This window comes from Periophthalmus magnuspinnatus, chromosome 20 (genome assembly GCF_009829125.3).
Source record: "Periophthalmus magnuspinnatus isolate fPerMag1 chromosome 20, fPerMag1.2.pri, whole genome shotgun sequence".
NCBI lineage: Eukaryota > Metazoa > Chordata > Actinopteri > Gobiiformes > Gobiidae > Periophthalmus > Periophthalmus magnuspinnatus.
The window spans coordinates 150,470-177,505 of NC_047145.1; the positions used below are offsets into that span (position 1 = coordinate 150,470).

At 42.5% G+C, this 27,036-nt stretch overlaps 1 protein-coding gene across 3 annotated transcripts in view; it reads left to right on the top strand.

Annotated features, from left to right (window-relative positions):
• arhgap29a (Rho GTPase activating protein 29a) overlaps positions 1-27,036 on the top strand; it is a 56,651-nt gene that overhangs the window by 22,613 nt on the left and 7,002 nt on the right. For 2 of the 3 annotated variants that reach the window (XM_033985871.2, XM_055230041.1), the window contains exons 3-16: positions 5,458-5,601; positions 10,942-11,038; positions 11,621-11,693; positions 12,537-12,597; positions 13,195-13,338; positions 13,864-13,928; positions 13,999-14,109; positions 14,173-14,253; positions 15,272-15,433; positions 16,550-16,687; positions 16,761-16,951; positions 21,328-21,524; positions 24,232-24,360; positions 26,316-26,414. In XM_033985871.2, coding sequence (XP_033841762.1) covers positions 5,458-5,601; positions 10,942-11,038; positions 11,621-11,693; positions 12,537-12,597; positions 13,195-13,338; positions 13,864-13,928; positions 13,999-14,109; positions 14,173-14,253; positions 15,272-15,433; positions 16,550-16,687; positions 16,761-16,951; positions 21,328-21,524; positions 24,232-24,360; positions 26,316-26,414 — 1,692 coding nt within the window. Of the gene's footprint in view, positions 1-5,457; positions 5,602-8,266; positions 8,402-10,941; positions 11,039-11,620; positions 11,694-12,536; positions 12,598-13,194; positions 13,339-13,863; positions 13,929-13,998; positions 14,110-14,172; positions 14,254-15,271; positions 15,434-16,549; positions 16,688-16,760; positions 16,952-21,327; positions 21,525-24,231; positions 24,361-26,315; positions 26,415-27,036 lie in introns of those variants that run through there. The other variant, XM_055230042.1, reaches the window with a different exon arrangement.

Genomic DNA, 27,036 nt, shown 5'->3' on the forward strand with positions numbered 1-27,036 from the left:
AGGGGTAAAAGACGAAAATAGAAGAAAACAGAAGGAACTGGATGTAAATCGATGCTTTTCTGTTTAACTCATATTTTTAGCTCAAATCAAACCAAACTGTCACACTTCGATTAAACCCTTTCACTGCGTTTAATTGTTAAACAGTTTGGTATTTTGGGACGTGCTTGGCCCTGAGCTGCGGTGACCTCTGACCTCTGGCGCGGCACTGTTTTGCCGCTTTGAATGTGGCTCAGTGGGGCGTGGCTAATATTTAGGCTTCACTGAGGCTTGTGCTGAAGTCGTCTGAATATACTGGTCTTTTGTGTTTTACAATCGGGACGACGCTGTAGGAACAGTGTATGTGTGGTCCACACTGGCCCACACACTGGCCCACACACTGGCCCACACACTGGCCCACACACTGGCCCACACACTGGCCCACACACTGGCCCACACACTGGCCCACACACTGGCCCACACACTGGCCCACACACTGGCCCACACACTGGCCCACACACTGGCCCACACACTGGCCCACACACTGGCCCACACACTGGCCCACTTTCCACACTCTATTTACACTCTTTTGTTAAAGCTACACTGTGTAACTTTCCTGGTTCGCCAGCTGCATCGCTTCGTGGATGTGTTTGTCCTTCTGTAAACGTGGACTCTCCATTAACCAGCTCGTCTCCGTGGAAATAAATTCAAGCAGACCCTCGTCTAGAAAAGTTCCGCAGTGCACCTTTACTGTTGTTTTTGTGATGTTTTGATGGCGTTGGGCATGTCACCTGCTCGTTAGTTTTGGTTGGCTGGATTTCCGGATTCTCTGCTTTGTCACAGCAGCTTCACAAACCCAAAGCGTCACGGCGCGTCCGGTGACTCGTGTTTAAACGTGGGCCGCGCGGATAAAGGCCGACACGGACGACGGCTAAAGTCGCACTGATCCCCGTTTGCACCGAGAACTAATCCAGAGCCGATCGTCAGCACAAACTTTGAACTGTCAAACTGGAGCTCCACACAGGTCCAGGACAGTCAGGGGCTGTTTGTTTGGTTTTTTTTTGCAGCTTTTATTTTGAAAAAACAGGAGCAAAGCGTGAGAGTAACACACGACTGGCATTTGCCCATAAAACTGAACAGACGAGGTGTTTACTGAGATTACAGCTCACGAAGGATCCTCCATTTTACATAACGTGTCATTATCTGGTGCCCTTCTGCCTGTTGGAACTGGGACAAAGTAAAGAAAAGATAATTACTACATTAAGAAGTATTGATACTGAAAAGACCATTGTGTATTTCATTTGAACCCGTCACAGACAGAGCACATTCACATTTGGACCTGTCACACAGACAAGGACTTTGTGGATTCACTCTGGATTCACTCTGGATTCACTCTGGATTCACTCTGGATTCACTCTGGATTCACTCTGGATTCACTCTGACATTTCATCAACAGATCAGTGTGTGGAGGAAAAACAACTTTGTCCAGATAAACTCAGACAAGACTCAAGTCACAGAAACATAAAGTGTCAGTGTCACCTCCAGTCTCTCTCTCTAAAACCTTCAAATCAGGAGAGAAATCTAGAGGTAAAAATGGACTCAGACTTGAACTTTAACAGACACATCAAATCAGTAACATCTGCAGCTTTTTACATCTAAAAACATCGAAAATCAAAGATAAACTGTCAAAACCAGAGAGAGACTTGTCCTGCATTTGTGTCCAGGAGGTTAGACGACTGTAACGGCCTGACCTCTCCAAACGAGCCTTAAACCAGGACTAAACCGGGACTAAACCGGGACTAAACCGGGACTAAACCGGGACTAAACCGGGACTAAACCGGGACTAGACCGGGACTAGACCGGGACTAGACCGGGACAAAACCGGGACAAAACCGGGACTAAACCGGGACTAAACCTGGGACTAAACCTGGGACTAAACCGGGACTGAACCGGGACAAAACCGGGACAAAACCAGGACAAAACCAGGACTAAACCTGGGACTAAACCTGGGACTAAACCGGGACTAAACCGGGACTAAACCGGGACTGAACCGGGACTGAACCGGGACTGAACCGGGAATGAACCGGGACTAAACCAGGACTAAACCAGGACTAAACCAGGACTAAACCAGGACTAAACCAGGACTAAACCAGGACTAAACCAGGACTAGACATGTTGAATCATCGTTTGAGTTTTGTCCAGTTTAAACTTGTCTCTCTTCCTGAAGATGTGACTCAGGCCTCGACTTTGACGATGTTTAAATCCAGACCCAAATGGTTCTGTTTAGCTGCTGTGACTGAAAGGTTTTTATAAAGGTTTTTAAAAAGGTTTTTATAAATGTTTTTTTCTGCACTTCCTCCTTTAATGTTCATTTTATGGTGATTATTTATGTTTTGATTTGTTGTATTGTGATTTTAATGTCTTTCTTGTTCTATAAAGTACATTAAATTATCTTGTATAGCACAAATTGTGCTGTACAAATAAACTTGCTTTGCCTTTATAGAAGCTACTGACATTTTTCCATTTGACTAACGTCCAAATGTTTATGATGACCACATTCCTTTGTGATGACACAGAGGCGTCGTTATGTTTGAAGCGTCGTAAACTCTGTAAACTCTGAATCACTTTATAATGACACAGAGACATGTCCCACACGAGCTCCGGGACAAAACACGTCACTTTATGTTTGCTCATGTTTACAGTTTGGAGTTGGATTTACCTTTAATAATAATGTTGTTTAGATGATTTGAGACAACAGCAGAAACAGTGTGAGTGTAATGAGTGCGTTCAATTCATTTATTTTTGTAACGCCCAAAATCACAACAACAGTTGTCTGAAGGGTGTTCATGTTTTGGTTGATGGGGGAAACCGGAGTACCCGGAGGAAACCCATCCAGACACGAGGAGAAACATGAAAAACTCCACACAGAAAGGCCTGGGCGACCCGGGGATCAACCAAACCTTCTGCTGTGAGACATGAGCCACTCAGCCACCGAGATATACACACAAAAACACAACAACACACAAAAACACACAACACACAAAAACAAAACAACACAACAACACACAAAAACAAACAACACACAAAAACACACAACACAAAAAAACACACAACACACAAAAACAAAACAACACACAAAAACAAAACAACACACAAAAACAAACAACACACAAAAACAAAACAACAGGAAACAAAACAAGAAAAATCGGCCTGGCAAATCGTTCACTAAAGATGTGTATGTTTGGTTGTTTATGTGTAAAATGTTTTGGTGTTTGTGTAAAATGTTTTGGTGTTTGTGTAAAATGTTTTGGTGTTTATGTGTAAAATGTTTGGTGTTTGTGTGAAATGTTTTGGTGTTTATGTATAAAACTCTTCTCTAATAACAGGAAACAACAGGAAACACAGAACAAACAGTGAAACAAACACAAAGCTTTTTTAATCCTCTGTGTAAAAGTATTCAAAGTATTCAGAGCGCAGTACTCTGGACCACGGCTCATTTTACTGCAGTATTCAGTATTCTGTGAGTAAATGCTCTGAGCTCTACCGTCTGAGCCTGTGGAGTCTTTGGCCTGTGTTTGGTCCAGTTGCCTGGACCATTGACTGCTGCTGTGTTGACCCGTCTGAATGGATGGCCCGGGTCGACGTCGCTGCCGTGGCAACGTGTTTAAACCAACAGAGCACGAGTATGTCCTGTAGTACTCCTGTAGTACTCCTGTAGTACTCCTGTAGTACTCCTGTAGTACTCCTGTAGTACTCCTGCTGCCCTCCACTGTTTACTACAGAGGAGTTTCAAAAGGCCCTGCGGCTCAGTCCACTCAAGGCTCGTTTGGATTCACAAAATAGTTATTTACAAAGGATGTGATGATTAGTTTACATGTGATAAGTTTATTTGTGATTAGTTTACATGTGATTATTAGTTTATTTGTGGTTATTAGTTTACATGTGATTATTAGTTTATTTGTGATTATTAGTTTATTTGTGATTATAAGTTTACATGTGATTATTAGTTTATTTGTGATTATTAGTTTATTTGTGATTATTAGTTTACATGTGATCATTAGTTTATTTGTGATTATAAGTTTACGTGTGATAAGTTTATTTGTGATGATTAGTTTACATGTTATAAGTTTATTTGTGATGATTAGTTTACATGTGATTATTAGTTTATTTGTGATTATTAGTTTACATGTGATAAGTTTATTTGTGATTATTAGTTTACATGTGATTGTTAGTTTATTTGTGATGATTATTTTAGATTAGATTAGATTAGATAATACTTTATTATCATTAGTTTACATGTGATACGTTTATTTGTGATTATTAGTTTACATGTGATTATTAGTTTACATGTGATTATTAGTTTATTTGTGATTATAAGTTTACGTGTGATAAATTTATTTGTGATTATTAGTTTACATGTGATAAGTTTATTTGTGATGATTAGTTTACATGTGATAAGTTTATTTGTGATTATTAGTTTATTTGTGATTATATGTTTACGTGTGATAAGTTTATTTGTGATTATTAGTTTACATGTGATTATTAGTTTATTTGTGATTATTAGTTTATTTGTGATTATTAGTTTACATGTGATAAGTTTATTTGTGATGATTAGTTTACATGTGATAAGTTTATTTGTGATTATTAGTTTACATATTTACTGTGTTGTGATCTTTTAGCAACAGATAAACAGCATCTTAAGATTCTATTTCACCTACAGACCACAGCTTCATATTGATTTTTAGATGGGCGTTGTTTTGTTGTGTTACGTCCATCTTGTCATGTTCTTTGTTTTACTTTATGTGTGTCACTGAGATTTATAAGCAAAAGTGTGATATAAGTCAAATGTATTATTATTATTATTATTATTATTATTATTATTATTATTATTATTATTATTATTATTATTATTATTATTATTATTATTATTACTATTATTATTAAGACTGTTAATAATGTGTTTTGTTTTCTTTTAAATATGTAGAATTGTTTTCATTTTTCAGTCTCCTAGTTCATTTTTGTTGGCAGTTTGTTTGTAAAAATAGACATAACACTTAGCGCTCCGTGTGTGTCTTCAGATACGACGTAAACATGTTCTTACACATAATAATTTTAATACAAAAATACAGATAAAGGCAGTGCCTGTGCAGTAACTGTACTTCCCTGTTTAAACCAGCAGGGGGCACAAGCCACACCCCAAACCTTTAATTTACAACTTAACCAATTATTAGCGCCTGAGATCATATAATGCTGAAAAGGACGTCCTAAAGACACCATCTGGAAGTTTAAACACAGCCCGCAGTAACATAGACAGCCCCTAGTGGTGTGATGTGAGAATACAACAGGGTCAAATGGGAGATTTAAGGTTTTGTGTTTTCACATATTATTTGTAATATTTGTATTCGGTTCCAAAGAACAAACATGTCGTTGTCTTGCGTTGTGAGTGGACAGTGAGTGACCCCTGTCTCTGTCTCCGTCCAGAGCATCAGGACACTCTGCATCACGCCGTCCACGAGCGTCTGGGGCAGCTCCTCAGGGTCCTAAAGACCATCATCAACAAACACCAGAGTCTGAACTCTGTGGACATCCTGAGCACAGCGGGGACGGTCATCGCGTCGGTCAAAGGTGAGACAGAGACGAGCTCATAATAACACAACTGCAAAGGTTAAAGCTGCACTGTGTAACTTTACTGACTGACGGTCTGCAGCCTCTTTGTCTCCATGGAGACGTTATTACCTGAAATGCTCCAGTTTAACATCAGACTCATCATTATTTATAAAGGCTCTTCTCCTGCAATACGGCTCTTCTGTCTGTACGGCTCTTCTGTCTGTACGGCTCTTCTGTCTGTACGGCTCTTCTGTCTGTACGGCTCCTCTGTCTGTACGGCTCCTCTGTCTGTACGGCTCTTCTGTCTGTACGGCTCCTCTGTCTGTACGGCTCTTCTGTCTGTACGGCTCCTCTGTCTGTACGGCTCTTCTGTCTGTACGGCTCCTCTGTCTGTACGGCTCTTCTGTCTGTACGGCTCTTCTGTCCTCCATAAATAATTATAAAATATGTGTGTGTGTGTGTGTGTGTGTCTGTGTCGGGGTGTGTCTGTGTGTGTGTGTGTCTCTGTGTGTGTCTCGGGGTGTGTCTGTGTGTGTGTGTCTCTGTGTGTGTCTCTGTGTGTGTCGGGGTGTGTGTGTGTGTGTGTGTCTCTGTGTGTGTCTGTGTGTGTGTGTGTCTCTGTGTGTGTCTGTGTGTGTGTGTGTCTCTGTGTGTGTCTCGGGGTGTGTCTGTGTGTGTGTGTCTCTGTGTGTGTCTCTGTGTGTCTCGGGGTGTGTCTGTGTGTGTGTGTCTCTGTGTGTGTCTCTGTGTGTGTCGGGGTGTGTGTGTGTGTGTGTGTGTCTCTGTGTGTGTCTGTGTGTGTGTGTGTCTCTGTGTGTGTCTGTGTGTGTGTGTGTCTCTGTGTGTGTCTGTGTGTGTGTGTGTCTCTGTGTGTGTCTCTGTGTGTGTCTTTGTGTGTGTCGGTGTGTGTGTGTGTGTGTGTCTCTGTGTGTGTCGGGGTGTGTGTGTTTGTGCGTACATTTTTGAACAGGACTGAAAAGTAAAAGTATTTTTTTATTGTTGCTGCTGAAAAGGCTGAGGGTTTATTTTTTAACACATTTATAATTTAAACAAAACAAAAATATACAAATAAAAACAGAAAAATTCATTTGTTCATTTGTTTCTGTTGAACAAAATTCAGCTCAAATCTTTATCAAAATCACTACATTTTGATAAAATGTGTTGATTAAAAGACTCAAAATCTGTGAGAAATACTTTTACTTTTACACCTTAAACAGTCGAAAGTTTCCTGTGATACTTTTACTTGAGTATTTCTTGCTGCAGTACTTGTAGTACTTTTACTCTGTTATTTTCATAGATGTGACTCTGTTTAAACGTCTCAGCTCTGACGACTGAAAACACAAACTCGTTAATATTTATCTCTTAATGACTCGTTTAGAATCAAAACTTTGATCTACTTTTGTTGAACATCTGCACAAACACCAGTGGCCACCAGGGGGCGAGCGCTGCAGTGTCCGGGGGCCTCATTCGTATCAGTTTTCTGTTGTTTTTGAGTGAAACACAATAGGACGTGTGTAACTCAGAGATCAGCAGCTCGGCCGAGTGTTTCAGTTTAAAACGAGCTGAAAAAACAAAAAGCGTCGTTAATGTTCCACAGAAGAGCTTTACTTTGAAGGATCTGAACGAAACGAGAGAAACACAGAGAATGAACCTGTTTGTCCAGATGAAAAATACACAAGTTTTATGCAGATTAAGGCTCCACATTTTGTCTGTGGAGGAAAAAACTGCAGATTTTGAATTCACTTATTTAATCCAAATTCACATTGTGATTTCGATCTTTGTGATTTCGATCTTTGTGATTTCGATCTTTGTGATTTTGATCTTTGTGATTTTGATCTTTGTGATTAATCTCACGTTCCTGCTTCAAAGTGATGGAATGTTTCACTGTTCCTTTACTTCCTGTGATTTCCAGTCACATCTCCGGTCGAGTGAGTCACGCTGTCTGAGAAGAAGTCTCTGTGCTTCAGAAGTATCTAAGAACGTGCCTTTATGTTTCAGATGATGAATGCTTCAGAAGGTGCCCTTGCTTGTGAACGTGCCTTACGTTTCAGATGACGATCACTTATGTTTCAGATGACGATCACTTGTGAACGTGCCTTACGTTTCAGATGACGATTATTTACGTTTCAGATGACGACCACTTACGTTTCAGATGACGATCACTTACGTTTCAGATGACGATCACTTACGTTTCAGATGACGATCACTTACGTTTCAGATGACGATCACTTACGTTTCAGATGACGATCACTTACGTTTCAGATGACGATCACTTACGTTTCAGATGACGATCACTTGTTTCAGATGACGATCACTTGTGAACGTGCCTTACGTTTCAGATGACGATCACTTGTTTCAGATGACGATCACTTGTGAACGTGCCTTACGTTTCAGATGACGAGTGCTTGGAGAGCTGTTAGTGCTTTTCCAATGAAACAATGCCATTTTTCCTGAATGATGTAACTTCCGGGCCGGCGGCTCGGGGCCGGCGGCTCGGTGGCAGAGCTTCATTGTGTTGAAACGGGCCTCAGGATGTCCTGTTGGGGCTGGACCAGAGGAGACGATGGGAGACCAGCTCTTTTCAATGGGACGCGCCATCGTCGACGGTTTGGGAGACGAGCTCCGAGGAACTGGTGGATTTAAAAGTTTTTTCAAATAAATCTGAAAGAACGTTTGGAAAATGGATTTTTTGGGAATATTTCGTGGACTGAGCAGAACTGTTTTGATTTGAGCTCGAGGTTTGGACCTCGACAGTTTTTTTACTCTTGGAATTCAGTCGTTCCTAAACTGGATCTGTTGATGAAGAGGGCCGTCCTTGGTAAACGTCTCCATCTCCTTTATTTAATGTTTTTCACTCCATGTTTCAGACTCTATTTTCTCACTAAAACTTCTCCCTGTTTTTGACTTTTTCTCATAGACATTTGTGTATTTGTTTCTTTCATGACAAAAGTTTCACTGGTTTGTGCTTTAAGTGTGTAAGTTTCATGAAGTGATTTGGATTTTTCTTCATTGAGATGGAGACATTTGGATCTTACAGGGTCAAATTATTATTATTATTATTATTATTATTATGATTATTATTATTATTATTATTATTATTATTATTATTATTATTATTATTATTATTATTATTATTATTATATTAATGGTCACATGACTCTACCCTCTGGTCTGTTCTAATGTTGTTTCCTCCTGGAGGACCTGGAGTTGAGTTTTGTTTCATTCTCACATGTTTAAAACATCTCTGTTCCACCTTGTGATGTCATCGTGTGGTGATACAGGAAGTGCTCCACTGTGTTTTTAAACTCCACACACCTTCATTTATAGAATCATCTGGATCATTTCAGTCCTGGAGTTGTCTCTTATCTCGACTGAACTAAAGGTAAAAGGAGGAGTTAACATGAAAACTACCACTTGATGACATCACAAGGTGGAACAGAGCGTTTTGAGCTTTGTAGATGTGACAGACTAATAATAAAGTGTGACTCAAACATGAATGAAACAAAACACAAGTCCAGGTCTGTTTTTGAGGAGGAAACATTAGAACATGGAGCTCACAGGAGTCAGTTTAAATGTTTGTCTTTTGCAGAAAAGAAGGTGAAGGTTTAACTCCTCAAAACTCAGTTGTAGTAATAGTAGTTGTAGTAGTAGTAGTAGTAGTAGTAGTAGTAGTAGTCTGTACCTTTACTTTTTGTAAACAGTTTTATTAATAATAAATAGGTCACTTTTCCTTCTTTAGCTCATTCAAAATCTCAGTCTTTGAACTCGAGAAAAGTCCATTGTTCTGACGAAGGAAACGACCAGGAAACACATGACATCATCATTCAGTGTGAGGCCAGTCCCTCCTCCTCCCTCCTCCTCCCTCCTCCTCCCTCCTCCTCTCTCCTCCTCTCCTCCTCCTCTCTACTCCTCCTCCTCTGTACTCCTCTTTCCTCCCTCCTCCTCCTCCCTCCTCCTCTCTCCTCTCTCCTCCTCTTCTCTCCTCTTTTCTCCTCCTCCTCTCTCCTCCTCTCTACTCCTCCTCCTCTGTACTCCTCTTTCCTCCCTCCTCCTCCTCCCTCCTCCTCTCTCCTCTCTCCTCCTCCTCCCTCCTCCTCTCTCCTCTCTCCTCCTCTTCTCTCCTCTTTTCTCCTCCTCCTCTCTCCTCCTCTGTACTCCTCCTCCCCTGTACTCCTCTTTCCTCCCTCCTCCTCCTCTCTCCTCTTCTCTCCTCCTCTTCTCTCCTCCTCCCTCCTCCTCTCTCCTCTCTCCTCCTCTTCTCTCCTCTTCTCTCCTCCTCCCTCCTCCTCTCCTCCTCTCCTCCTCCTCTCCTCCTCCTCTTCTCTCCTCCTCTCCTCCTCCTCTCTCCTCCTCTTCTCTCCTCCTCTTCTCTCTCCTCTCTCCTCCTCTCCTCCTCCTCTCTCCTCCTCTTCTCTCCTCCTCTTCTCTCTCCTCTCTCCTCCTCTCCTCCTCTTCTCTCTCCTCCTCTCCTCTCTCCTCTCTCCTCCTCTCCTCCTCCTCTTCTCTCCTCCTCCTCTCTCCTCCTCCTCTCTCCTCCTCTTCTCTTGCTTATTTCTCTGTTTGGTTGAATCAGGATGTTTATTTTTACTCTGGTTTTTTGGATTTATTTTTTTAAACTGCTGATGTTTTAAAGGAAACGATTATGTCCAGATGAGACTCTGAAACACACTGGTCTTTTCTGAAACACACTGGTCTTTTCTGAAACACACTGGTCTTTTCTGAAACACACTGGTCTTTTTTGAAACACACTGGTCTTTTTTGAAACACACTGGTCTTTATCTGAGCCAAGTAAAGAGCCAAAGAGCCGTAGGGGACTGGAGGGTGTGAATCACACTCCTCCGCCTTCCCGGTCGACTCCGGGGACTGGAGAGGAGAATCCGACCCGTCCCGGTCGTGGGACACTGGACCAGCTCTACACTCTCCATCAGGACATGAGTCTGGAAAGGACGAGGTCACAGATACAAGTGGCCGAAATGAGTTTCCTCCTCGGGGCGGCCGGGCGCTCCCTTAGGGACAGGGTGAGGAGCTCAGTCACACGGGAGGAGCTCAGAGTAGAGCCGCTGCTCCTCCGCATCGAGAGGAGCAGCTGAGGCTCAGGATGACTCCTGGACACCTCCCTGGGGAGGTGTTCATGTCCCACCGGAGGAGCTGGAGGACGTGTCTGGGGTGAGGGAAGTCTGGGAGTCCCTGTTTAGACTGATGCCCCCGAGACCCGGCCCCGGAGAAGAGGAAGAAGATGGAGGGATGGATGGAGGGATGGATGGAGGGAGGATGGAGGACGTTCATCTGTTTTATTCTCGTGTTGTCCAGGGTCGGGCTGTTTCTCCTCGTTTTTTATCTGATGTTTTTTTTCCACAGGAGTGAACTTCAAGGAGGTGAACGAGGAGAACAAGCAGAAGCTGTTTGGAGAAATTTACACAGCCATCGACACTTTGGCCTTCACCTTTGGCAATGTGTAAGTAACACACAAACAGACAGGTGTATGTGTGCGTTTAATGTGTAACACACAAACAGACAGGTGTATGTGTGCGTTTAATGTGTAAGTAACACACAAACAGACAGGTGTATGTGTGTGTTTAATGTGTAACACACAAACAGACAGGTGTATGTGTGTGTGTAAATGTGTAAGTAACACACAAACAGACAGGTGTATGTGTGCGTTTAATGTGTAACACACAAACAGACAGGTGTATGTGTGTGTTTAATGTGTAACACACAAACAGACAGGTGTATGTGTGCGTTTAATGTGTAACACACAAACAGACAGGTGTATGTGTGTGTTTAATGTGTAACACACAAACAGACAGGTGTATGTGTGTGTTTAATGTGTAACACACAAACAGACAGGTGTATGTGTGCGTTTAATGTGTAACACACAAACAGACAGGTGTATATGTGTGTGTAAATGTGTAAGTAACACACAAACAGACAGGTGTATGTGTGTGTTTTATACGTGTGTGTGTTTTATACTTGTGTGTTTAATTGTGTTTTATTCATTGTGCGTTGCCTCTTGTGTAAACGTGTCTTTTTCTTACAGTGTGTCCGACTTCCTTATGGGAGATGTAGAGAATGGATCAGTTCTGGGGCTGCCCCTGACTAAAAGAAGCAGAGTAAGAGAAGGGGTGGAGGTGGGGTTTGGGTGGAGGTGAAGAATATTGAAATATGTAAAAACTGGATCTAAAATGATTCTAAAGACGTTCTAAGACTTTTTTGACTTTATAAGTCTCACATTTTGCATCTTAGGGTTAGGGTTAGGCTAACGGGGTTAGGCTAACGGGGTTAGGCTAACCCTAACCCTAACCCCGTTAGCCTAACCCCGTCGTTCTCATTGGTTCAGATCCAACGTCTGAACAGAAATGTGCCAAAAAAACAAAGTTTAAATCAGATCTGACACAGAACGACAAACAAGGAGGAGTCAAAATATGGATCTAACTCACTCTAAAATCACCAAACTGCTAATGCTAATGCTAATATTAGTGCTAGTGCTAATGCTAATATGAGTGCTAGTGCTAATGCTAATGCTAGATTTTTCAGACTGTTTTTAACGCGCTGTCCTCATTTGTGGGTCGTGGGATTTGACCCACAAACCCTGAATGGTTTAAGTTTGTGAAATGAAATGTTCCCGCTAAATGTCTCACCTTAAGGTCAAAGTTCACGTGCGCTCTCTCCAGGTGACGCATGTTTTCCAGTTTCAGTTTTTTGTCGGTTCGAGCTGATGTTTTGTTGTTTTCCTGTTCTGTTGTGTAACGGCTCTGAGGAAGGAGCTTCAGATAAGCTCATTTTGACACGGGTTTATGAACTGGGTTTTAATAGTTTAAATAGTGTTTTTAGTAGAGTTTTAACAGAGTTTTTGAATAGAGTTTTAATAGAGTTTTAACAGAGTTTTTGAATAGTGATTTGAGCCTTTAAAGTGAAATCAAACTCCTTGTGTTTTGTGTGTGTTTTTTTTTCAGTCTTTTGAAAACCTGTCTGTGGAATCTGGAGTGTCGAGTCCAGAGAAAGACGATCCTCCAGGTAAAACTGACGCACACTCTGTGTGTCTGTTGTGTGTCTGTAGTGTGTCTGTTGTGTGTCTGCTGTGTGTCTGCTGTGTGTCTGTTGTGTGTCTGTTGTGTGTCTGCTGTGTGTCTGTTGTGTGTCTGTTGTGTGTCTGCTGTGTGTCTGTTGTGTGTCTGTAGTGTGTCTGCTGTTGTGTGTCTGTTGTGTGTCTGTTGTGTGTCTGCTGTGTGTCTGTTGTGTGTCTGTAGTGTGTCTGCTGTTGTGTGTCTGTTGTGTGTCTGTTGTGTGTCTGTTGTGTGTCTGTTGTGTGTCTGTTGTGTGTCTGCTGTTGTGTGTCTGTTGTGTGTCTGTCGTGTGTCTGTTGTGTGTCTGTTGTGTGTCTGCTGTTGTGTGTCTGTTGTGTGTCTGTTGTGTGTCTGTAGTGTGTCTGCTGTTGTGTGTCTGTTGTGTGTCTGTTGTGTGTCTGTAGTGTGTCTGCTGTTGTGTGTCTGTTGTGTGTCTGTTGTGTGTCTGCTGTTGTAGTGTGTTTATGTCTCTGAGCAGCTTGCCACTCTGCAGACCTGACCTTACTCCACTTTACTCACCGTTTTGTCTCTGATGTTTCGTGGTCAGGACCGTCTCCGGTTCGACCTGAGGACGTGGACCAGACGCTGCAGAGACAGGACGGCGGCGTGGAGTCTGCGCTGCTCTACGCCAAAGGATGGTCCAAGTACACGAAGGACCTGCTGACCTGGGTCGAGAAGAGGCTGAGTGTGGGTGAGGAGCCAAACGAGCCAAAGAGCCAAACAAGCCAAACGAGCCAAACGAGCCAAAGAGCCAAACGAGCCAAAGAGCCAAACGAGCCAAAGAGCCAAACGAGCCAAACGAGCCACAAGAGCCAAACGAGCCAAAGAGCCAAACGAGCCAAAGAGCCAAACGAGCCAAACGAGCCACAAGAGCCAAACGAGCCACAAGAGCCAAACGAGCCAAACTTATTTACAAGCTGTACAGACGTTTTATCAAACACTGAATAAAAAAACACCTCTGAGTAAACTGAGCCACGATTGGTCAACACATTTATGACACAGTATCATCTGAAAACTTTTGTGTGACGCTACGTCAGGATTAGTGAAGTTTTACGACGTGTTTTGACTCTGCTAATGCTGTTTACTTATTTAAACTTATTTCTTATCTTTTTTGACCAAGGTCGTTCAGATTAAAGTATAAACTCTGCTCGTATCTGATTCAAAAAAACATGTGTCTGATGTTTATGAGTGACGTGTATTTACTTTATATTTACAGACATAGAATGTGCAAAGAGCTACGCCAAAATGGCCGACTCTGCCAAGGCGCTCGCGAGTCAACAGGTGAAGTCACATTTATGAAACGTGTAAGAATATAAAATAAAAACATAACTCCTGACTTGTTTTGTTGTAGGATTTCATGGCGTTTCGTGAGATTTACACCGCGGCCTTCAAAAACGACTCCGAGTACAGTCAGCTGGTGCTGCAGACGGCGACGCTGCTTCAAACGCACAAGTTCATCCAGGTATTTTAACGCACCAGGTTTAAAGACAGACGAGTTCACACACTGTGGGTTTGTTTGTTTCAGCCTCTCGTGGCTCGAAAGAACGAGCTCGACAAACTACGGAAAGAAGTGAAAGAGCAATGGCAGAGGGAGCTCAAGAAAATGGTGAGTCGCCATTTTAAACACGTCCAGAAGAACTGACAGAAAGAACGAAATGTGACGAAAAACGAATAACTCTGACACACGGGAGGGCATCTGACACACAGAGAGGGCATCTGACACACGGGAGGGCATCTGACACACGGGAGGGCATCTGACACACAGAGAGGGAGGGCATCTGACACATGGGAGGGCATCTGACACACAGAGAGGGAGGGCATCTGACACATGGGAGGGCATCTGGGACAGTTCTTATCATGTTTGTACAGCTCTAAACTCCAGGGAGAGCAGTTTGTTTGTTTGTGTGTTTGTTTGTGAGTTTGTTTGTGTGTTTGTTTGTGTGTTTGTTTGTGAGTTTGTTTGTGTGTTTGTTTGTGTGTTTGTTTGTTTGTGTGTTTGTTTGTTTGTGTGTTTGTTTGTGTGTTTGTTTGTGTGTTTGTTTGTGAGTTTGTTTGTGTGTTTGTTTGTGAATTGCGTTGATTCTAATTTCTTTTGATTTGACTGTAATTAATCTGTGAGTCACGAGAGTCGAGTTGAAGAGTTTAATGTGACTCCTCCAGAGGTGGAGGAGTCACATGGTGGAGCGTGTGACTCCTCCAGAGGTGGAGGAGTCACATGGTGGAGCGTTTACTCCGTCAGTATTTGCATATTTGTGTTAATGAGACAAAGTGAAACCCACAGACAGAGCTAACCTCAAAATCAAGAAATGAACATTAATAACGTCTCTTTCCCCGCGGCGGTGCCGCTAGCGTTAGCAACAGGTTTGATTGACAGCGCTGCTAAATGGAATAGGACGGGGGCGTGACCTTCAGCAGCCTCGCTCCTGATTGGCTCTTTGGTTGCTGTGACACTCTCAGTCTCTGCAGCTCGAGCCTCGATGAGCTTCATGTGGAGCTGAAGCTGTGACGTTTCTCTCAGATAAACACCAAGAGAATAAAGATAAAAGACTGTGGCTCTGACGATATGAGCAGCAGAAACACACGTGTGTCTTTGTGTCTGTATCATGTGTATGTCGTGTGTCCAGAACGAGGCGGACGGCGCTCTGAAGAAGGCGAGGCTGCTGCAGGCTCAGCGCCAGGAGGAATATGAAAAGGCCAAAGTGTCGACGAGTCGTTTGGAGGAAGAGCAGGGAGCGACAAAACAACTGGAGAAGAGACGAAGACTCGAGGACGAGGCTCTGCAGAAGGTAACGAAGGAAAACACTTATACATGTATGAAAACACACTTATACATGTACAAAAACATGCTTATACGTGTACGAAAACACGCTCATACATGTACGAAAACACGCTCATACATGTACGAAAACACGCTTATACGTGTACGAAAACACGCTTATACGTGTACGAAAACACGCTCATACATGTACGAAAACACGCTCATACATGTACGAAAACACGCTCATACATGTACGAAAACACGCTCATACATGTACGAAAACACGCTCATACATGTACGAAAACACGCTTATACATGTACGAAAACACGCTTATACATGTACGAAAACACGTTCATACGTGTACGAAAACACGCTTATACGTGTACGAAAACACGCTTATACGTGTACAAAAACACGCTTATACATGTACGAAAACACACTCATACATGTACGAAAACACGCTTATACGTGTACGAAAACACGCTCATACATGTACGAAAACACGCTCATACATGTACGAAAACACGCTCATACATGTACGAAAACACGCTTATACATGTACGAAAACACGTTCATACATGTACGAAAACACGCTTATACATGTATAAAAACACGTTTATACGTGTACGAAAACACGTTTATACGTGTACGAAAACACGCTCATATGTGTACGAAAACACGCTTATACATGTACGAAAACATGTTTATACATGTACAAAAACACATTTATACATGTACAAAAACACGTTTATACATGTACGAAAACACGCTTATACATGTACAAAAACACGTTTATACATGTACAAAAACATGTTTATACATGTATAAAAACACGTTTATACATGTACAAAAACACGCTTATACATGTACAAAAACACGCTCATACATGTACAAAAACACGGTTATACATGTACAAAAGTACATTAAACACGTTCATATTACTGATTCTTTTTATTTTGTTCGTACATAAGATAAAACCTTTGACCTCCTGATGACATCATCACGCTCATATCGTCTTGTGTTTTCTGAGTTTTATTTACTTTGGGAATGACTTTCATTTGACTGATACTTTTTACTAAATATTTATATTTAACATGTTTTATGTTTATATGTTTTATATTTATTTTCTACGTTTGTCTTCAGGCTGAAGAGGCTCGGGAGCAGCTCAAACTCTGTCAGCTCGATGTCGGAGTGAAGAGAGTGGATCTGGCCAACGCCAAAAGTTTCATCGTCGCCCAACTGCGAGAGATGATCTCCCAGTGTGACCTGACGCTCAAAGCTGTGAGCCAATCAGACGCCCGGGGCTCATTTGAATGTTTTAGTTTAAATATAAATGAGTCCTGTGTTTTTCCAGGTGACAGTGAACTGGTTCCAGCTGCAGCAGGCGCAGGTCGTGTCTCTCCCCGTCAATCACCAGAGTCTGTGCGAAAACGCCAAACTGTACGAGCCCGGACAGCGATACATCGACTTTGTGAGGAGTTTACCCACGGACGGCCCTCGACTCGAGGCCCACTCCTCTGAGTCGACAAGCTCCCAGAGCACAGGGTGAGCACCTACAGAGCACCTACAGAGCACCTACTGAGCACCTACAGAGCACCTACAGAACACTTACAGAGCACACCTACAGAGCACACCTACAGAGCACATCTACAGAGCACCTACAGAGCACCTACTGAGCACCTACTGAGCACTTACAAAGCACACCTACAGAGCACCTACTGAGCACATCTACAGAGCACCTACAGAGCACCTACTGAGCACCTACAGAACACTTACAGAGCACACCTACAGAGCACATCTACAGAGCACCTACAGAGCACCTACTGAGCACCTACAGAGCACCTACTGAGCACTTACAGAGCACCTACAGAGCACCTACAGAGCACCTACAGAGCACCTACTGAGCACCTACAGAGCACTTACAGAGCACACCTACAGAGCACATCTACAGAGCACCTACAGAGCACCTACTGAGCACCTACTGAGCACTTACAAAGCACACCTACAGAGCACCTACTGAGCACATCTACAGAGCACCTACAGAGCACCTACTGAGCACCTACAGAGCACCTACAGAGCACTTACAGAGCACACCTACAGAGTACCTACAGAGCACATCTACAGAGCACCTACAGAGCACATCTACAGAGCACCTACTGAGCACCTACAGAGCACCTACTGAGCACTTACAGAGCACCTACTGAGCACATCTACAGGGCACCTACAGAGCACCTACTGAGCACCTACAGAGCACCTACAGAGCACCTACTGAGCACTTACAGAGCACCTACTGAGCACCTACAGAGCACCTACAGAGCACCTACAGAGCACATCTACAGAGCACCTACAGAGCACATCTACAGAGCACCTACTGAGCACAGGGTGAGTACTGACCAGAGCACCTACAGAGCACCTACAGAGCACCTACAGAGCACCTACAGAGCTGCTAAAACTGCTCCAGCCTCGATGAGCTTCATTTGGAGCTGAAGCTGTGGTGACGTTTCACTCAGTCACTTCTTTACACAGACCATGGTTCAACTAAATCATTGTTTTTGTGTTGTTGTTTTTGGGTTGTTGTTTTTGTGTTGTTGTTTTTGTGTTGTTGTTTTTGCGTTGTTGTTTTTGCGTTGTTGTTTTTGTGTTGTTGTTTTTGCGTTGTTGTTTTTGCGTTGTTGTTTTTGTGTTGTTTTTGTGTTGTTTTTGTGTTGTTGTTTTTGCGTTGTTGTTTTTGCGTTGTTGTTTTTGGGTTGTTGTTTTTGCGTTGTTGTTTTTGCGTTGTTGTTTATGTGTTGTTTTTGTGTTGTTTTTGTGTTGTTGTTTTTGCGTTGTTGTTTTTGCGTTGTTGTTTTTGCGTTGTTGTTTTTGTGTTGGTTTTGTGTTGTTGTTTTTGGGTTGTTGTTTTTGCGTTGTTGTTTTTGTGTTGTTGTTTTTGCGTTGTTGTTTTTGCGTTGTTGTTTTTGTGTTGTTTTTGTGTTGTTGTTTTTGCGTTGTTGTTTTTGGGTTGTTGTTTTTGCGTTGTTGTTTTTGCGTTGTTGTTTATGTGTTGTTTTTGTGTTGTTTTTGTGTTGTTGTTTTTGCGTTGTTGTTTTTGCGTTGTTGTTTTTGTGTTGGTTTTGTGTTGTTGTTTTTGGGTTGTTGTTTTTGCGTTGTTGTTTTTGTGTTGTTGTTTTTGCGTTGTTGTTTTTGCGTTGTTGTTTTTGTGTTGTTTTTGTGTTGTTGTTTTTGCGTTGTTGTTTTTGCGTTGTTGTTTTTGTGTTGTTGTTTTTGCGTTGTTGTTTTTGCGTTGTTGTTTATGTGTTGTTTTTGTGTTGTTTTTGTGTTGTTGTTTTTGCGTTGTTGTTTTTGTGTTGGTTTTGTGTTGTTGTTTTTGGGTTGTTGTTTTTGCGTTGTTGTTTTTGCGTTGTTTTTGCGTTGTTGTTTTTGCGTTGTTTTTGCGTTGTTGTTTTGCGTTGTTGTTTTGTGTTGGTTTTGTGTTGTTGTTTTTGCGTTGTTGTTTTTGCGTTGTTGTTTTTGCGTTGTTGTTTTTGCGTTGTTGTTTTTGCGTTGTTTTGCGTTGTTCTTTTTGCATTGTTGTTTTGCGTTGTTGTTTTTGTGTTGTTGTTTTTGCGTTGTTGTTTTTGTGTTGGTTTTGCGATTTTGTTTTTGTAAAGTGTAAAAACACCATAGATTTGTGCTGTGTTTACTACAGATCCTCTTTTATCGTTCGTGCTGGTTTTGCTACGATCACGTGTGACGGTTTGTAAACAGCACAAACCCAGAGTCCAGCTCATTTGTTCATGTTTTTGTATCAGATCAGATCACGGAAGAAACGCACTGATGTTTTTAGGCCTTTACTGCGGCCCACTCACCAGAGGTGGACGGCCCAATGGGACGGTTTGTTTTGGAAACTGTGAAACAATTGAGTTGGTCAGAACTTCCTGTGGAAATGACCCTGGTCCCGGGAGAGGAGCCGGAGCTGAAGCTTTTCAAAACGACCTTTGTAGATGTTTTTGTTCAATCTGACCTTAAACAGCAGCTCGGCGTTTCATTTTCAGTGACGTTTGGCCTTTAGCTGCATCTGCCTCTTTGAGTTTGACACGGGCGGATTTGACACAAAATGGTGGTTTTCACTTAGTTTGGTCAAAGAAACAGACCCGAGGTTAAACTGACGACAGGTGAAAACTAAAACTGCACTGTTTGTTTTTGTGTGTTGTTTGTTTTTGTGTGTTGTTTGTTTTTGTGTGTTGTTGTGTTTTTGTGTGTTGTTGTGTTTTTGTGTGTTGTGTGTTTTTGTGTGTTGTTGTGTTTTTGTGTGTATATCTCGGTGGCTGAGTGGCTCATGCCTCACAGCAGAAGGTTTGGTTCGATCCCCGGGTCACCAGGCCTTTCTGTGTGGAGTTTTTCATGTTTCTCCTCGTGTCTGGATGGGTTTCCTCCGGGTACTCCGGTTTCCCCCATCAACCAAAACATGAACGCCCTTCAGACAACTGTTGTTGTGATTTGGGGCGTTACAAAAATAAAATGAACTGAATTGAATTGAACCAGGACTGTGAGGGATTAAACCAGGCTCTGAAACACAACTGAAACCAAGTACTGAAACACAACACAATGCACAACACAACGCACAACACACAACACAATGCAAAACACACAACACAATGCACAACACAACACACAGAGGCTTATGAGACGCCACTTTGTTCCTAGAGTTTCTTTAGCCCCGCCCCCTGTCTCGATGATCAAAAGGTCCTTCATCATCTGGTTTATCAGCCCCTCCTCTTCATGAAGAGGAGGGGCGTGGCTTTAATGAAGATGAGGGGTGTGGCTTTAATGAAGATGAGGGGTGTGGCTTTAATGAAGATGAGGGGTGTGGCTTTAATGAAGATGAGGGGCGTGGCTTTAATGAAGATGAGGGGCGTGGCTTTAATGAAGATGAGGGGTGTGGCTTTAATGAAGATGAGGGGTGTGGCTTTAATGAAGATGAGGGGTGTGGCTTTAATGAAGATGAGGGGTGTGGCTTTGATGAAGAGGAGGGGTGTGGCTTTGATGAAGAGGAGGGGCGTGGCTTTGATGAAGAGGAGGGGCGTGGCTTTGATGAAGAGGAGGGGCGTGGCTTTGATGAAGAGGAGGGGCGTGGCTTTGATGAAGAGGAGGGGCGTGGCTTTGATGAAGAGGAGGGGCGTGGCTTTGATGGGAGGGGTTCAACATGAAGAGAAATGTGAAACCTGCAGCAGCTTTTATATATTTGAGTCTGGGTCATAGTATAAGTACGACAGTATGTGTGTACTAAAAGTACTTCAACTCAGTGAATCTGGGTCATAGTATAAGTATGACAGTACTTATAGTAGTTGAGTTGTTTCTGTTGTGTTTTAATTGTTTTAGTTGTGTTTTAGTTGTGTTTGTTGTGTTTTAGTTGTGTTTGTTGTGTTTTAGTTGTGTTTGTTGTGTTTTAGTTGTGTTTGTTGTGTTTTAGTTGTGTTTGTTGTGTTTTAGTTGTGTTGTGTTTTAGTTGTGTTTGTTGTGTTTTAGTTGTTTCTTGGTTGTGGAGAGTTGAAAAAGTCACTTCTCTGTTTAATTGTGTGTTCATTCTTGTGCGTTCATTCTTGTGCGTTCATTCTTGTGCGTTCATTCTTGTGCGTTCATTCTTGTGCGTTCATTCTTGTGCGTTCATTCTTGTGCGTTCATTCTTGTGCGTTCATTCTTGTGCGTTCATTCTTGTGCGTTCATTCTCGTTCATGTCTTTATTGATTCTGTCTATTTAAAGTATTTTTTGGGATTATCTTGTTTTCTTTCTTTTGTGTCAGTGACTCTTTTCATTTTTATCGTTTATCTCAGTTTTTCTCTGCAGCGACACATTTCACTTTTTGCTCTTGTGGCTGATTTACTTTTGACTTTGTGTCATTATTTTTAATATTATTATGATTTTTGTTTGATTTTTCCAGTGTAACTTTCACAAAGCGCTCGCTCAGCGGGAGCCACTCGTCCCACAGTCACCTGTCCCAGACGTCCATCACCTCTGACATCATCGGTCCAGACGACGCCCCCGCCAACGTGGACCCCCCCACCGACGTGGACCCCCCCGCCAGCGGCCACGCCAAGATCGCCGAGAGGAGGTCCAACGGCAGCGCCGACATCCAAGGTACACGAGTAATGAAAGAAGTACTCAACTCTGATACTCGAGTAAAAGTACACATACAAAAGTACATTCAAGGTATAAACGAGTAATGAAAGAAGTACTCAACTCTGATACTCGAGTAAAAGTACACATACAAAAGTACATTCAAGGTATAAACGAGTAATGAAAGAAGTACTCAACTCTGATACTCGAGTAAAAGTACACATACAAAAGTACATTCAAGGTATAAACGAGTAATGAAAGAAGTACTCAACTCTGATACTAAAGTAAAAGTACATGCACAAAAGTACAGGTAAAAAGTTGCTCATGTTAAGTATCAAAAACCTACTTAAGTAAAAGTATTAATTAACACCTGTTGTACTTAAAGAGTAAAAAGTAAAAGTATTTCATCCATCCATCCATCCATTTTCTTCCGCTTATCCGGGGCCGGGTCACGGGGCATCAGTCTAAGCAGGGACTCCCAGACTTCCCTCACCCCGGACACGTCCTCCAGCTCCTCCGGTGGGACCCCAAGGCGTTCCCAGGCCAGAGAGACACAGTCCCTCCAGCGTGTCCTGGGTCTTCCCCGGGGCCTCCTCCCGGTGGGACATGCCCAGAACACCTCCCTAGGGAGGCGTCCAGGAGGCATCCTGAGCAGATGCCCGAGCCTCAGCTGCTCCTCTCAACGTGTAGGAGCAGCGGCTCTACTCCGAGCTCCTCCCGTGTGACCGAGCTCCTCACCCTATCCCTAAGGGTGCGCCCAGCCACTCTGCGGAGGAAGCCCATTTCAGCCGCTTGTATCCGCGACCTTGTCCTTTCGGTCATTACCCAGAGCTCATGACCATAGGTGAGGGTAGGAACGTAGATTGAGGTAAATCGAGAGCTTCGCCTTCCGGCTCAGCTCCTTCTTCACCACAACGGACCGATACAGCGACCGCATCACTGCAGACGCTGCACCGATCCGCCTGTCAATCTCACGCTCCATCCTTCCCTCACTCGTGAACAAGACCCCGAGATACTTGAACTCCTCCACTTGGGGCAGAGACTCACCACCCGGAGAGAGCAAACCACCTTTTTCCGGTCGAGAACCATGGCCTCGGATTTGGAGGAGCTGATTCTCATCCCAGCCGCTTCACACTCGGCTGCAAACCGCCCCAGTGCTGCAGGTCCTGGCTCGAAGAAGCATCAGGACAAACATCATCTGCAAACAGCAGAAAGTATTTCAGTGTTGTTCATTTGTTAAAGTGTAAATGTAAAATGAGACTTTTTTTCAACAGAAACATGAATCCATTTATTAATTTTTAAAATAAATGTTGTGTTTATTTTTGTTTGATCAAAGCTGAAGCTTCAACTCGACAACTTTATTCAGGATGTTTCTGTATAAATATGTAATAAGATAAGAGATAAATACTAAAACATTATAACATTAAAACATTATAACATTAAAACACTATAACATTAAAACATTATAACATTAAAACACTAAAACTTATATTAAAACATTATAACATTAAAATATAACATTATAACATTAAAACACTATAACATTAAAACACTATAACATTAAATCACTATAACATTAAAACATTATAACATTAAAACACTATAACATTAAATCACTATAACATTAAATCACTATAACATTAAAACATTATAACATTAAATCACTATAACATTAAATCACTATAACATTAAAACATTATAACATTAAATCACTATAACTTTCTTTCTTTCTTTTTCTTTATTCTTTATTTGACAGGGACCATGTACAAATTCATTAATCTTACAAAGAAAAGATGATTTGCACCAGATTTAGCTCCTGCTACTTTCCATCTGCAGTCCCTGAGCAGGTGAACACACATTAAAAAACACATATCAATTGACAATTACAATATACGACTACCAATTTGCCATACAACAATAACAATTAAATACAATAAAAAAATGACACCATGTCCAATACAGTATGTCCCCCCAGTCCAGACTAATATAAAAATCATTTTGTGCAGGTTTATACAGTGAGCACAGAGCAGCACCAACTAACTAGACTGATGTGACACGTTTGATTATTTAAAATGAACTTTTTCAAATTTTTAGTAAAACTATTAAAATCCACAGACAATTTCAGACTGTCTGGAGCTGATTCCACTGCCTCATGGTTTGATAAGAAAAAGCCGATTGAGCAAAGGCCGAGGATCTTTTTGGAACTATGCAATTTCGGTGTACGGAGGAACGAGTGAATCGGGTAGTTTGTTCAGAACAAAGAATAGTAAAAAATTTTTAATGTAGTAACATTAAATCACTATAACATTAAAACACTATAACATTAAAACACTATAACATTAAAACATTATAACATTAAAACATTATAACATTAAAACATTATAACATTAAAACATTATAACATTAAAACATTATAACATTAAAACACTATGACCACGACTCTGGAAAGTTCAACAGTAAAAACACATCCCTCCATTTTAAAAAGTGTTTCTCTTTGTTCCATTTCCTACAGATTTGATCAGTGACATAATGTGGAGTTTTATAAAGACAGAGTTATAATGTTAAGTTAAATATAACTAAATACTTTTGGCTTTTGTAAATATGTGTAAAATTAGACTAAACCACAAACATCAGATTTACATAATAATCACATGTCGTTATGTTTTTGTTCTGAAGCGACAGATTTTAAAGGAACTGAATCTCGTCTCATTCTACTTTTTTTTTTTAGCTCTTCGGATCCAGACGCCTTTTCGCCCCTGGACCTCGACCAATCAGGGCGGAGGGATGTGCAGCGACTCCGAAAGCGCCGGAGGCAGCAGCGAGTCTCGGTCGATGGACTCGCCAACCGCCAGCCCAGGTAAGAGCCAGCGCTACCTGCAGACGAGCCTGTTACACAACTGCTCAAACTTTATCTTACGCTCGTCACGTTCGAGGCTTTTTCAAATTCTTTATGTGTTCAGACTCGTCACAAACCTGTCGCACGGCTGATCCGTGTAATGTTGTGTGTTTTGGCTCCGTGTCATTGATAAAACTCATGGAGCCTTAAGGACTTTACAAACTGTTAGAACCTGCTCCAGACTCAGGGACTTGATGTTCATCCAGATCCACACGCGTCATTCAGAGTCCAACACGGCAACACATGTCATACAAGTGGAATGATAACACAACATCGCACACACAACATCGCACACACATCGCTCACACAACATCACTAACACAACATCGCACACACAACATCGCACACACAACATCGCACACACAACATCACTAACACAACATCACTAACACAACATCGCACACACAACATCGCACACACAACATCACACACACAACATCGCACACACACATCACACACACACATCGCACACACACATCACACACACATCGCACACACATCACACACACAACATCGCACACACAACATCGCACACACATCACTAACACAACATCACTAACACAACATCACTAACACAACATCGCACACACAACATCACACACACAACATCGCACACACACATCACACACACATCGCACACACACATCACACACACATCGCACACACATCACACACACAACATCGCACACACAACATCGCACACACATCACTAACACAACATCACTAACACAACATCACTAACACAACATCGCACACACAACATCACTAACACAACATCGCACACACACATCACACACACACATCACACACACACATCACACACACACATCGCACACACACATCGCACACACAACATCGCACACACAACATCGCACACACACATCGCACACACACATCGCACACACACATCGCACACACACATCGCACACACACATCGCACACACACATCGCACACACACATCACACACACACATCGCACACACATCGTGGTAAACGCTGTACTTTGATGTGCCAGTAGATTAAAGGCTTCAGGCGTCACCAGGACATCAGATTTATTCAGATCCACATTGTGCCTCAGAGCAGAAGGTTTGGTTGATCCCCGGGTCGCCAGGCCTTTCTGTGTGGAGTTTTTCCTGTTTCTCCTCGTGTCTGGATGGGTTTCCTCCGGGTACTCCGGTTTCCCCCATCAACCAAAACATGAACGCCCTTCAGACAACTGTTGTTGTGATTTTGGGCGTTACAAAAATAAATGAATTGAGATCCACATGGTTCGAGGTTCTGTGTATGTCGCCTCTTTGGGAAATAAATTGCTTTTTTTTAGTGCCGTCTTAAAGCTCCACTGTGGAACTTTTTGTTGTGGATCTACCATTTTCTTGTCTCTGTGGAGACACAAAATGGTGAATGTAGTTTAGTGCCAATGAAACGGGCCTGAGTGAAGTTCATCTGACGAAAAACTGGAACTGGACCTGAGTGACCCAGGACTTTGAGGGATCTAGACCAGGTTCAGATCTAGACCAGGTTCAGTTCTAGACCAGGTTCAGTTCTAGACCAGGTTCAGATCTAGACCAGGTTCAGATCTAGACCAGGTTCAGATCTAGACCAGGTTCAGATCTAGACCAGGTTCTGGACTAAAACCAAACCAGGTCTAAAGCAGAACTTTACGCCGTCTGAAGAATATTCCTCATTCCTCAAAATCTGTGTAAATCCAGACTTAAAATGGGACCTGCTTGTCTCCATGGAGATGTGGAATACTCCGCAGTGTGGCATTAAACTTAGAGTCTGTTTAAACAGAGTGGACGAGGCTCGTCGTCTGTGGTCAGTCTGTGGTCAGTCTGTGGTCAGTCTGTGGTCAGGCAGATGTAGAGACAGAAGTTTGAAGATGTGGACGTTCTTATGTTTTGTGCCGTACTGTTCAGGAGACTTCAAGAGGAGATTACCCAGAACCCCCTCGACCGGGACGATGTCATCGGCCGATGACCTGGACGAGAGAGAGCCGCCGTCTCCGTCTGACAATGGTGAGAAACGCTGACCGCTGAATGTACTGGTCAGATGTTTAGTTTATGTTGATTTTGACACAAGGAAATGCCTCAGTTTGACTTTTTAATCCACAATGATGATGTAATAATATAATGATGATGTAATAATATAATGATGATGTAATAATCATAAAAACACTTGACGTGATCACGTGATGTTTCAGTTTCTCGTCCGTTCTGATGTTTCTCACTGTAGTTTTATGTTTGTGTCGTTGGTTTAATCATGTGACCTTCTGCCGTGAATAAATTTTACTGAATAAAAAAAACAAACTGTAAGACTTAAATTTACAAAACTATAAATGAGACAAATATTAACCTGCTCCTGCGGCTCAGGGACTTTAAACCAAAGAACATCTCTGATCAGAATGTCCCACAAGAGCCACAGGAACGTCTCACACTCGAGGACGTCAGGGACCGAACTGATGTAGATCTGGTTTAATCCCGGACTCGCGTCCTCCTGGTCTCTCTCGCGTCCTCCTGGTCTCACCCGTGTCCTCCTGGTCTCACTCGTGTCCTCCTGGTCTCACTCGTGGTCTCACTCATGCTCTCGTGGTCTTTCTCGTGTCCTCGTGGTCTCTCTCGTGTCCTCGTGGTCTCTCTC